The 11,400-nt window shown below is 64.1% G+C and overlaps 1 protein-coding gene across 1 annotated transcript in view; it reads left to right on the top strand.

Annotated features, from left to right (window-relative positions):
• Positions 1-11,400, top strand: part of LOC128852719 (cadherin-related family member 5-like) — a 30,742-nt gene that overhangs the window by 2,485 nt on the left and 16,857 nt on the right. Inside the window, exons 4-10 of the mRNA XM_054071889.1 lie at positions 3,239-3,248; positions 3,495-3,629; positions 4,254-4,394; positions 7,052-7,152; positions 8,027-8,244; positions 9,561-9,620; positions 9,695-9,787. Of these exons, the coding sequence (XP_053927864.1) occupies positions 3,239-3,248; positions 3,495-3,629; positions 4,254-4,394; positions 7,052-7,152; positions 8,027-8,244; positions 9,561-9,620; positions 9,695-9,787 (758 nt within the window). The remainder of the gene's footprint in view (positions 1-3,238; positions 3,249-3,494; positions 3,630-4,253; positions 4,395-7,051; positions 7,153-8,026; positions 8,245-9,560; positions 9,621-9,694; positions 9,788-11,400) is intronic.

The raw sequence follows: 11,400 nt of genomic DNA, 5'->3' as shown, positions 1-11,400 counted from the left end.
ACACAGACATGTGTGAATGCACTGACACGTACAGAGGCACATGTGTGCACAGACATGCGTGCACACGCACCGACACACATGCACACAGACACACACAGACACACACACAGACCCACACGCCCATGTGCGTACGCACACACGCGTGTGTATATGTGCACGCAACCATGCATGAACACACACATGCAGGCACATACATGTGCGTGCACACACAGTCACATGCGCACACATATGCACTCAGACGTGCTGGCATGGACACGTGTGCACACACAGGCGTATGTGCTCACACACATGCATGTGCACGCGTTGGTGCACATACATGCACTCAGGCACATGCATGCAGGGACACGCACACACCCAGACATGCCGGCACAGACATGTGTGCACAGGCGTGACCCGTTGCATGTGCAAAGCAAAAGCTCAGCCTCTTGCACACACACACGCACCAGACACACATGCACACATGCACCGACACAGCTGCAGACGTGTGGGGTGCGCGCGCACACAGAACCATGCGTGTACACAGGTACGCCGCACACTCATGCGTACACACACAGCTCTACGTGCAAGCACACACAGACAGGCATGCACACATGCATGTTCATCTGCACACGCATGCACACACACCTGCCCCCACCCCCATCCCCGCAGCCGGACGCGCTGATCCGCTTTGTCCCAAAGCAGCTTAGCACGGCTCAGCGCCAGGACACCCCGACACGGCCTTGCACACCCACCTGGGCGTGTGCGGGGCACTCACACCCCAACATCACCTCGCACACCGACCTGGACTTGTGCAGAATGCTCACACCCCAACACAGCCTTGCACACCCACATGGACACAGCCTTGCACACCCACCTGGGCGTGCACAGAGTGCTCACACCCCAACACAGCCTTGCACACCCACCTGGGCGTGTGCAGGGCACTCACACCCCGACACAGCCTTGCACACCCACCTGGGCGTGTGCAGGGCACTCACACCCCGACACAGCCTTGCACACCCACCTGGGTGTGTGCAGGGCACTCACACCCCGACACAGCCTTTCACACCCACCTGGGCATGCACAGGGCACTCACACCCCAACACAGCCTTGCACACCCACCTGGGTATGTGCAGGGCGCTCACCCCCCAACATTGCCTCGCACACCGACCTGGGTGTGTGCTGGGCACTCACACCCTGACACAGCCTTGCACACCCACCTGGACTTGTGCAGAATGCTCACACCCCAACACAGCCTTGCACATCCACCTGGGCGTGTGCAGAACACTCACATCATGACATAGCCTTGCACACCCACCTGGCATACACAGAATGCTCACACCCTGACACAGCCTCGCACACCCACCTGGGCGTGTGCAGGGCACTCACACCCTGACACAGCCTTGCACACCCACCTGGGTGTCTGCAGGGCACTCACAGCCCGACACAGCCTTGCACACCCACCTGGACTTGTGCAGAACGCTCACACCCCGACAGCCTTGCACACGCACCTGGGTGTGTGCAGGGTGGTCACTGTGGGCAGCACAGGGTGGTCAGTGCAGATACGGTGGTCACTGTGGTCGGTGTGGGGTGGTCAGTGTGGTCGCTGTGGTCAGGGTACGGTGGTCAGGGTGGTCAGTGCAGGGTGGTCACTGTGGTCACTGTGGTCACTGCAGGGTGGTCAGTGCAAGCACAGTGGTCACTGTGGTCACTGTGGAGTGGTCAGTGCAGGCAGGAGCCACCCCGGTCAGGGTGGTCAGTGCAGGGGAGGTCACTGTGGTCAGTGCAGGGTGGTCAGTGTGGTCACTGCGGTCAGGGTACTGTGGTCACTGCGGTCAATGCAGGGTGGTCACTGTGGTCAGTGCAGGGTGGTCAGTGTGGACAGGGCAGGGTGGTCAGTGTGGTCACTGCGGTCAGTGTGGGCAGCACAGGATGGTCAGCACAGGGCGGTCAGCGTGATCGGCATGGTCATTGCAGGCAGAGTGGTCACTGCAGGGGGGTCAGTGTGGTCATTGCAGGGTGGTCAGCACAATGTGTGGTCACTGCAGGCAGGGCGGTCAGTGTGGTCACTGCAGGGGGGTCAGTGCAGGCAGGAGCCACCCCGGTCAGGGGGGTCAGTGCAGGGGGTTCACTGTGGTCAGTGTGGGGTGGTCAGTGTGGTCACTGCGGTCAGGGTATGGTGGTCACTGTGGTCAGTGCAGGGTGGTCAGTGTGGACAGTGCAGGCAGGAGCCACTCTGGTCAGGGGGGGTCAGTGCGGCCACTTTGGTCCTTGCAGGAGGGCCAGGGTGGTCAGTGTGGTCACTGCGGTCAGTGTGGGCAGCACGGGATGGTCAGCACAGGGCAGTCAGCGTGATCGGCATGGTCATTGCAGGCAGAGTGGTCACTGCAGGGGGGTCAGTGTGGTCATTGCAGGTAGTGTGGCCACTGCAGGCAGGGCGGTCAGTGCAGGGTGGTCAGTGTGGTCAGGGCAGGCAGGGTGGTCAGTGTGGTCACTGCAGGCAGGGTGGTCAGTGTGGTCACTGCAGGCAGGGCAGGGTGGTCACTGCAGGCAGGGTGGTCAGTGTGGTCAGGGCAGAGTGGTCACTGTGGTCACTGCAGGCAGGGTGGTCACTGTGGTCACTGCAGGCAGGGTGGTCACTGTGGTCATTGCAGGGTGGTCAGTGTGGTCACTGCAGGCAGGGCGGTCAGTGTGGTCACTGCAGGTAGGGTGGTCAGTGTGGTCAGTGTGGGGTGGTCAGTGTGGTCACTGCAGGGTGGTCAGCACAAGGCGAGTGAGGTCACCACAGGGTGGTCCGTGCAGGCAGCGTGGTGTGGTCAGGATGGTCAGTGTGGTCAGCGCAGGGTGGTCAGCACAGGCCGGGACGTCTGCGCGAGGTGGTCAGTGTGGTCAGCACGGGCACAGGTGGAGGATGTTGTGGTCAGTGCAGGCAGCACAGGGTGGTCAACGTGGTCGGTGCAGGGCACTGTGGTCAGGGCAGGGTGGTGGCTGTGCTCACGATGGTCAGTGCGGAGTGGTCAGCGTGGTCACTCTGGTCACTGTATGGTCATAGAATCACCGGGTTGGAAAAGACCTCTTGGATCATCAAGTCCATTGGTCAGGTCAGTGTGGTCCCTGTGGGCACTTCGGTCAGTGCCAGGTGGTCCCTGTGGTCACTCTGCTCCCTGCAGGCAGAGGATGGTGTGGTCACTGTGGTCACTGTATGGTCACTTTGGTCCATGTGGTCACTGTACGGTCATTCTGGTCCCTGTGCTCCCTGCAGGCAGCGGACGGTGTGGTCACTGTGGTCACTGTATGGTCAATGTGGTCCATATGGTCACTGTATGGTCACTCTGGTCCCTGCAGGCTGAGGGTGGTGCTGTCCCCGTGGTCACTGTATGGCCTCTGTGGTCCCTGCGGTCCCTCTGGTCACTCTGGTCCCTGGTCCCTCTGGTCACTCTGGTCCCTGGTCACTCTGGTCACTCTGGCCCCTATGGTCACTGTGGTCACTCTGGTCTCTGGTCTCTGTGTCCCCGCAGGCAGAGGGCGGTGCTGTCCCCGTGGTCACTGTATGGTCACTATGGTCACTCTGGTCACTCTCTGGTCCCTGTGGTCACTCTCTGGTCCCCGCAGGCAGAGGGCGATGTTGTCCCCGTGGTCACCGTATGGTCACTGTATGGTCCCTGTATGGTCCCCGCAGGCAGAGGGCAGTGGTGTCCCCGTGGTCACTGTATGGTCACTCTGGTCACTCTCTGGTCCCTGTGGTCACTCTCTGGTCCCTGCAGGCAGAGGGCAGTGCTGTGCCCGTGGTCACCGTATGGTCACTGTATAGTCCCTGTATGGTCCCTGTGGTCACTCTCTGGTCCCTGTGGTCACTCTGGTCCCTGTGGTCCCTGTGGTCACTTTCTGGTCCCTGTGGTCACTCTGGTCCCTATGGTCACTCTGTGGTCCCTGTGGTCACTTTCTGGTCCCTGTGGTCACTCTGGTCCCTATGGTCACTCTGTGGTCCCTGTGGTCACTCTGGTCCCTGTGGTCCCTGTGGTCACTCTCTGGTCCCTGTGGTCACTCTGGTCCCTATGGTCACTCTGTGGTCCCTGTGGTCACTCTGGTCCCTGTGGTCACTCTCTGGTCCCCGTGGTCACTCTCTGGTCACTCTCTGGTCACTCTGGTCCCTGTGGTCACTCTGGTCACTCTCTGGTCACTCTCTGGTCACTCTCTGGTCACTCTGGTCCCTGTGGTCACTCTGGTCACTCTCTGGTCCCTGTGGTCACTCTCTGGTCACTCTCTGGTCCCCGCAGGCAGAGGGCGGTGCTGTCCCCGCTGTCACCTCGTGGTCAGCGCAGGAGCCTCTCCCCCCTCTTCCCCCCCCCCCCGGCTCAGCCGCCCCCGCGGATCCGCCCCCCCCTCCGGGCTGGGCTGGGGCAGCGGCGCGGCGGCAGGTACGGGGGGGCTGGGGGGGCTCCGAGGGGGGAGAGGGCTGCACTGGGGGGGGGTCTGCATCCTGGGGGGGGTCCGGTGCAGGTACTGCGGGTGCAAAAGGGAGGGGGTCCGGGGCAGGTACGGGGGGGCTGGGGGGGGCTCCGAGGGGGGAGAGGGCTGCACTGGGGGGGGCTGCATCCTGGGGGGGGTCCGGTGCAGGTACTGCGGGTGCAAACGGGGGGGGGGCGGTCCGGGGCAGGTATGGGGGGGCTGCAGCGGGGAGGGGGCTCCAAGGGGGGAGAGGGCTGCACTGGGGGGGGGGGGGCTCTGCATCCTGGGGGGGGTCCGGTGCAGGTACTGCGGGTGCAAAAGCGGGGGGGGGGGGTCCGGGAAGGGAGGGGGTCCGGGGGGTGCAAAGGAGGAGGCGTCCCGGAGCGGGGGTCCCGGGCAGGTCCGGGGGGGGCTGCACCCGGTGTGGGGGTCCCGGGGCGATGGGAGGAGGGGGGGTGTCGGAGAGGTATAGGGGGTATACGGGGGGGGAAGGGGGGTGTCCCGGGCAGGTTCGGGGGGGGCTGCACGTGGTGGGGAGGGGTCTGGGGCGGGTCCGGGGGTGTCCTGGGAGGGGGGTCCAGGGCGAGGCGGAGGAGGGGGGCTGCACCTCGGGGAGAGGGTCCCGGGGAGGTCCCGGGGGGGGTCCTGAGCGGGTCCGGGGGGGCTGCACCCGGTGTGGGGGTCCCGGGGCGATGTGGGGGGGTCATCTCGGGGGGGGGTCTCGGAGAGGTGTAGGGGGGATACGGGGGGGCGCGGTCCCGGGGGGGGCTGCACCGGGGGGGAGTTCGGCCCCCATCGAGGGGGAGGGGGTTTGTCTTCATGTTGGGGGGGGGTCCCAGGGAGGAAGGGGGGCTGCACCCCTGGGGGGTCCCGAGCAGGTGGTGGGGGGGGGGGGGGCTGCCACCCCGGAGAGGGGGTCCTGGGGAGGAAGGGGCACCCCGTACCCCTGCGTCCTTGGCCGGGGGGGGTCAGGCTGAGGCAGGGGGGACCCCCGGGATGGGGGGGACACCCCCTCCCCCTTCTGCCCCCCCCCGCGCGGGGGAGATCCTGGGGGGGGGGGGCAGGATAAAGGGGGACACCCCCCCCCCCATCCCGGTGCGGGGGTGGGGGCGGGGCGGCAGATGGGGAGAGGCCCCCCCTCCCCCTGCCCTAATTAGTTAATTGGGGTGGGGGTGGGACCGGCAGCTGCGGGGGGGGGGGGGGAATGCCATATGGTGTGTGTGGCCCCCCCCAGGCTGGGGGACCCCAACCCCTGTGACCCCCATGGCGGAGGGGGGACACCGGGGGGGGGCAGCGAGGGGGGGACACTGGGGGTGACAGCGGGGGGGACAGCGGGGGGGGACACGGTAGTGGCAGTGAGACCAGCGGGGAGGGGGACAGCGGGGAAAGGGGGGGACCCGGGGACAGGGAGGGGGGTCCAAGGGACGGGGACAGGGATGGGGACAGGGATGGGGACAGGGAGGGGGGCTCAAGGGATGGGGACAGGGATGGGGACAGGGATGGGGACAGGGATGGGGACAGGGAGGGGGATCCAAGGGATGGGGACAGGGATGGGGACAGGGATGGGGATCCAAGGGATGGGGACAGGGATGGGGACAGGGATGGGGACGGGGAGGGGGATCCAAGGGATGGGGACAGGGAGGGGGGTCCACGGGATGGGGACGGGGAGGGGGACAGGGATGGGGACAGGGAGGGGGACGGGGATGGGAATGGGGACAGAGATGGGGATCCAAGGGGACAGAGATGGGGAAGGGGACAAGGATGTGGCACAGGTACGGGGACGGGAAGGGGGACAGGGGTGGGAATGGAATGGGGACAGTGATAGGGACAGCGATGGGGACAGGGACCTGGGCATGGGCGATGGGGATCCAAGGGGACAGGGATGGGAGTGGGGACGGGGATGGGGTGGGGTGGGGTCAGGAGGGGGATCCGTAGGGATGGGGACCTGGAGACAGGGACATGGGCATGAGGGCATGGGACAGGGACAGGGATGGGGACAGGGATGGGGACCTGGGAACAGGGACAGTGATGGGGATGGGGACAAGGATGGGGACTTGGGGACAGGGATGGGGATGGGGACAAGGATGGGGACTTGGGGACAGGGTTGGGGATGGGGACAGGGACAGTGATGGGGATGGGGACAGGGATGGGGATGAGGACCTGTGGACAGGGACATGGGAATGGGGAGAGGGATGAGGACTTGGGGATGGGGACAGGGCCAGTGATAGGGATGGGGACCTGGGGACAGGGATGTGGGGATGGGGACAGGGGTGGGGGCCTGGGGACAGGGACATGGGGATGGGGACAAGGCCAGTGATGGCGATGGGGACAGGGACCTGGGGACAGGGACAGTGATGGGGATGGCGATCTGGGGACGGGGACATGGGGATGGGGACAGGGACAGCGATAGGGATGGGGACCTTGGGATGGAGACCTGGGAATGAGGACATGGGGACAGGGGCAGCGATGAGGATGGGGACCTGGGGATGAGGACAAGGGGACGGGGATGGGGACGCGGATGGGGACAGGGATGGGGACCTGGGGATGGTGGGACCGTGGCTGATGGGACACGGAGGTGGGGACTTGGGGACACAGATCCGAGGGTGCCACCCCGTCTCCTCCCCAGCGCAGGCTGCCACCGCGGCCCCGTCCCCGTCACCGTCCCCATGGCGGCTCCGTGGTGGCCGGCCCTGCTGGCCGCGTGCCTGGCCCTGCGGCTGGGAGCAGGTGAGCGTGGGCTGGGGACACCGGGGACATCGGGCTGGGAGCGTGGTGGCCTGGGCCATGGGCACCTTGGAGGTGGGGACGCAAGGATGGGGTCACCAGGGGATGGGGACCCTGGAGATGGGGACCTGGGGGTGGAAACCATGAGAAATGGGGACCCTGTGGGTGGGGACACAAGGACGGGGTCACCAGGGCACGGGGTTACCAGAGAATGGGGACCACAGAGGTGGGGACCTTGGAGATGGGGACCCTGGGGATGACAATCATGAGAAATGGGGAGCCAAGGAAGGGGTCCTCGGGGATGGGGACCCAAGGGATGGGGTCCCCAGGGCATGGGAACCCTGGGGGGGACAACCATGAGAGCGGGAGGCCCAAGGGTGGGGGCCCAGGGGTATGGGGTCACCAGGGAGTGGAGACCCTTGGGGTGACAACCATGAGAGATGGAGACTCAAAGGGCAGAGGTGCCAGGGAATGGGGACCTGGAGATGGGGACATGGGGACCTTAAGGGATGGAGACCTGGAGATGGGGTCATGGGGACCTTAAGGGATGGAGAGCTGGAGATGGGGACATGGGGACCTTCAGGGATGGAGAGCTGGAGATGGGGGCATGGGGACCTTAAGGGATGGAGACCTGGAGATAGGGACATGGGGACCTTAAGGCATGGGGACCTGGAGATGGGGACATGGGGACCTTAAGGGATGGGGTCATGGGGACCTTAAGGGATGGAGACCTGGGGATGGGGACATGGGGACGTTATGGGATGGAGACCTTTGGCTGGGGTCATGGGACATGGAGACCCTAAGGCGTGGAGACCCTGGGGAGGTGTCCCTGGGGTGGGTGGGCGCGTGTCCCTTGTCTGACCCCGCGGGGTGGCAGCAGCCCAGGGTGACGGGTGCAGCGGCTTCGGGAACCTCTTCACGGAGATCGTGGAGAACAGCGCCCATGGGAGCCTGGTGGCCCGGCTGCCGTCGGGGGGGGACGCGGGCAGCGCCGGCCTCCACCTCTGCCTGGTGGGCGCCGACGCCGCTTGGTTCTACCTGGATGGACGCAGCGTGCGGCTCAACGTCTCAGCTGGGCGCCCGCTGGACCGCGAGGTGATGCCACCACCCCCACCACTGCCTTGTCCTCCAGCTTGGCCCATCCTGCATCCATCCGTCCCGTCTCTGTTCTTCCCATGTCCAGTCTGGGTCCACCTGGCTCCATCCCACATCCATCCATCCTGGCTCCATCCATCCCACCTCCAGCCTGGGTTCATCTGGCTCCATGCTGGATCCATCCGTCCTGTCTCCATCCATCCCACATTCAGCCTGGGTCCACCTGGCTCCGTCCAGCATTCACCCGTGTCCATCCTCCATCCATTGTGCATCCATCCACCTCCATCCTGGATCCACTTGGATCCACCCTCCATCTACCCGCGTCCATCCTCCACCTCCAGCCTAGGTCCAACTGTCTCCATCCATCCATCCATCCATCCATCATCCACCCATCCCACATCCATCCATCCCATGTCCAGCCTGGGTCAACCTGGCTCCATCCTGCGTCCATCCTTCATCCCTCACGCATCCAACCACCTCCATCCTGGGTCCACTTGGCTCCATCCTCCACCCACCCGTGTCCATCCTCCATCCATCGTGCACCCACCTGTCTCCATCCTGGGTCCTTCCTCCACTCACCCGTGTCCATCCTGGATCCACCTTCCAGTCCTCCTGCCTCCACCCTGCATCCACCTTTGTCCATCCTGGGTCCACCTGTACCCATCCTGCGTCCATCCTATGTCCATCCTCCATCCATCCTGGAATGCCTTCCGTGTTATGTCCATCCTCCATCCATCCTCCATCCATCCTGGAATGCCTTCCGTGTTATGTCCATCCTCCATCCATCCTCCATGCATCCTGGAATGCCTTCCGTGTTATGTCCATCCAGTGTCTATCCTCCATCCATCCTGGAATGCCTTCCGTGTTATGTCCATCCTCCATCCATCCTCCATGCATCCCTCATGCACCTGTGTCCATCTGGTGTCCATCTTCCATCTGCCCTTTGTCCACCCTGTATGTCCTTCCTTCCTTCCTTCCTTCCTTCCTTCCTTCCTTCCTTCCTTCCTTCCTTCCTTCCTTCCTTCCTTCCTCTATCCATCCATCCATCCATCCATCCATCCATCCATCCATCCATCCTGTGTCCATCCATCCATCCATCCATCCATCCTGCGTCCATCCTCTGTCCATCTATCCTGTGTCCATCTGTCCACCATCCGTCCGTCCATCCATCCTTTGTCCATCCATCTGTCCGTCCATCCACCCGCGTCCATCCCATGTCCCTCCTCTCTCCCCCCACCCCATCCTTCCCACTCCCCCCGAGATGTCCCCGTGGGGGTCTCCCCCACGTCCCCATTCCGACGCCCCATTCCTTGCAGGAACTGGAGTCTCCGGTGCTGATGGTGGCCCTGACGTGCGCCGAGGACGGCTTCTCCCCGGTACGCCCGTGGGGATCCCGGGGGGCACGGGGCTCTCCGTGGGGCGCGGTCCCACCGCGTGTCCCCCCCGGCAGGTGGAGTACCGCATCATCGTCCAAGTCCTCAACGAGAACGACAACCGTCCCCACTTCCAGGGGGCCTCCGACGTCACCCACAACATCAGCGAGGTGCCGGGATGGGGACCGGGAGCGGGGTGGGGACAGGGGCGGACACCGGAATAAGGATGGGCATGGATTGGGAACAGGGGTGGGGATGGACAGGGATGGGAACGGGGATGGCTTTGGGCATGGATTGGGGAGAGGGATGGGGATGGACAGGGATGGGGATGGACAGGGATGGCCTTGGGCATGGATTGAGAACACGGATGGGGATGGACAGGGATGGAGATGAACAGGGATGGAGATGGACAGGGATGGAGATGGACAGGGATGGCTTTGGGCATGGATTGGGGACATGGATGGGGATGGACAGGGATGGAGATGAACAGGGATGGAGATGGACAGGGATGGCTTTGGGCATGGGTTGGGGACAGGGATGAGGATGGACAGGGATGGGGATGGACAAGGATGGCCTTGGGCATGGATTGGGGAGAGGGATGGGGATGGACAGGGATGGAGACTGGGACAGGGATGGAGATGAACAGGGATGGAGATGGACAGGGATGGCTTTGGGCATGGGTTGGGGACAGGGATGAGGATGGACAGGGATGGGGATGGACAAGGATGGCCTTGGGCATGGATTGGGGACAGGGATGAGCATGGGGACAAGGATGGGCACTGGAATAAGGATGGGCATGGATTGGGGACAGGGATGGGGATGAAAAGAGATGGGGACGGACAGGGTTGGGGATGGGGACAGGGATGGCCTTGGGCATGGATTGGAGACAGGAATGGGTGTGGGGACAGGGATGGGGATGGACACCAGGACAGGGATGGGCACCAGGATAGGGATGGCCTCGGGCGTGAACTGGGGACAGGGATGGGGATGGAGATGGAGACAGGGATGGGGATGGACAGGGATGGCCTTGGGCATGGATTGGGGACAGGGATGGGGATGGACACCAGGACAGGGATGGGCACCAGGACAGGGATGGCCTTGAGTGTGGATTGGGGACAGGGATGGGGATGGACAGGGATGGCCTTGGGTGTGGATTGGGGACAGAGATGGGGATGGACACCAGGAGATGCACCAAGACAGGGACTGGAATGGTCATGGGGACACGGATGAGGATGGGCGCCAGGACTGGGACGGCCATGATCATGGGTTGGGGACAGGGATAGACACCAGGATAGGGGTGGGAATGTGCGGTTATGGTCAGGGGTGATTATGGTCGTGGGGACAGGGATGGCCATGGGCATGGATTGGGGACAGTGACTGGGATGGGGCAGGAGTGGTCACGGTCACAGTGACAGGGATGGGCACCAGGACAGGGACAGGGGGAGACAGCGGGACAGGGTGGTCATGAGCGTGAGTTGGGGATGGGGACAGGAGTGGGGACACCCAAGAGCGATGGGAGCACCGGGATGGGATGGGGTCACCCATGGAGAGTCTGAGGACACCCATGGAGGACATGGGGTGACTAGGAGGGATGGGGTCACCAGGAGACATGGGGGCACCCATGGAGGGTCTGAGGTCACCCATGGAGGGTGTGGGAGCACCCATGGAGGCCATGGGGTCACCAGGAGGGATGGGAGCACCCATGGAGGGTCTGGGAGCACCCATGGAGGCCATGGGGTCACTGGGAGGGATGGGGGCACCCATGGAGGGTCTGGGGGCACCC

Source organism: Cuculus canorus, chromosome 1, assembly GCF_017976375.1.
Source record: "Cuculus canorus isolate bCucCan1 chromosome 1, bCucCan1.pri, whole genome shotgun sequence".
NCBI classification, from domain to species: domain Eukaryota; kingdom Metazoa; phylum Chordata; class Aves; order Cuculiformes; family Cuculidae; genus Cuculus; species Cuculus canorus.
This window is presented reverse-complemented; position numbering and strand designations above follow the sequence as displayed.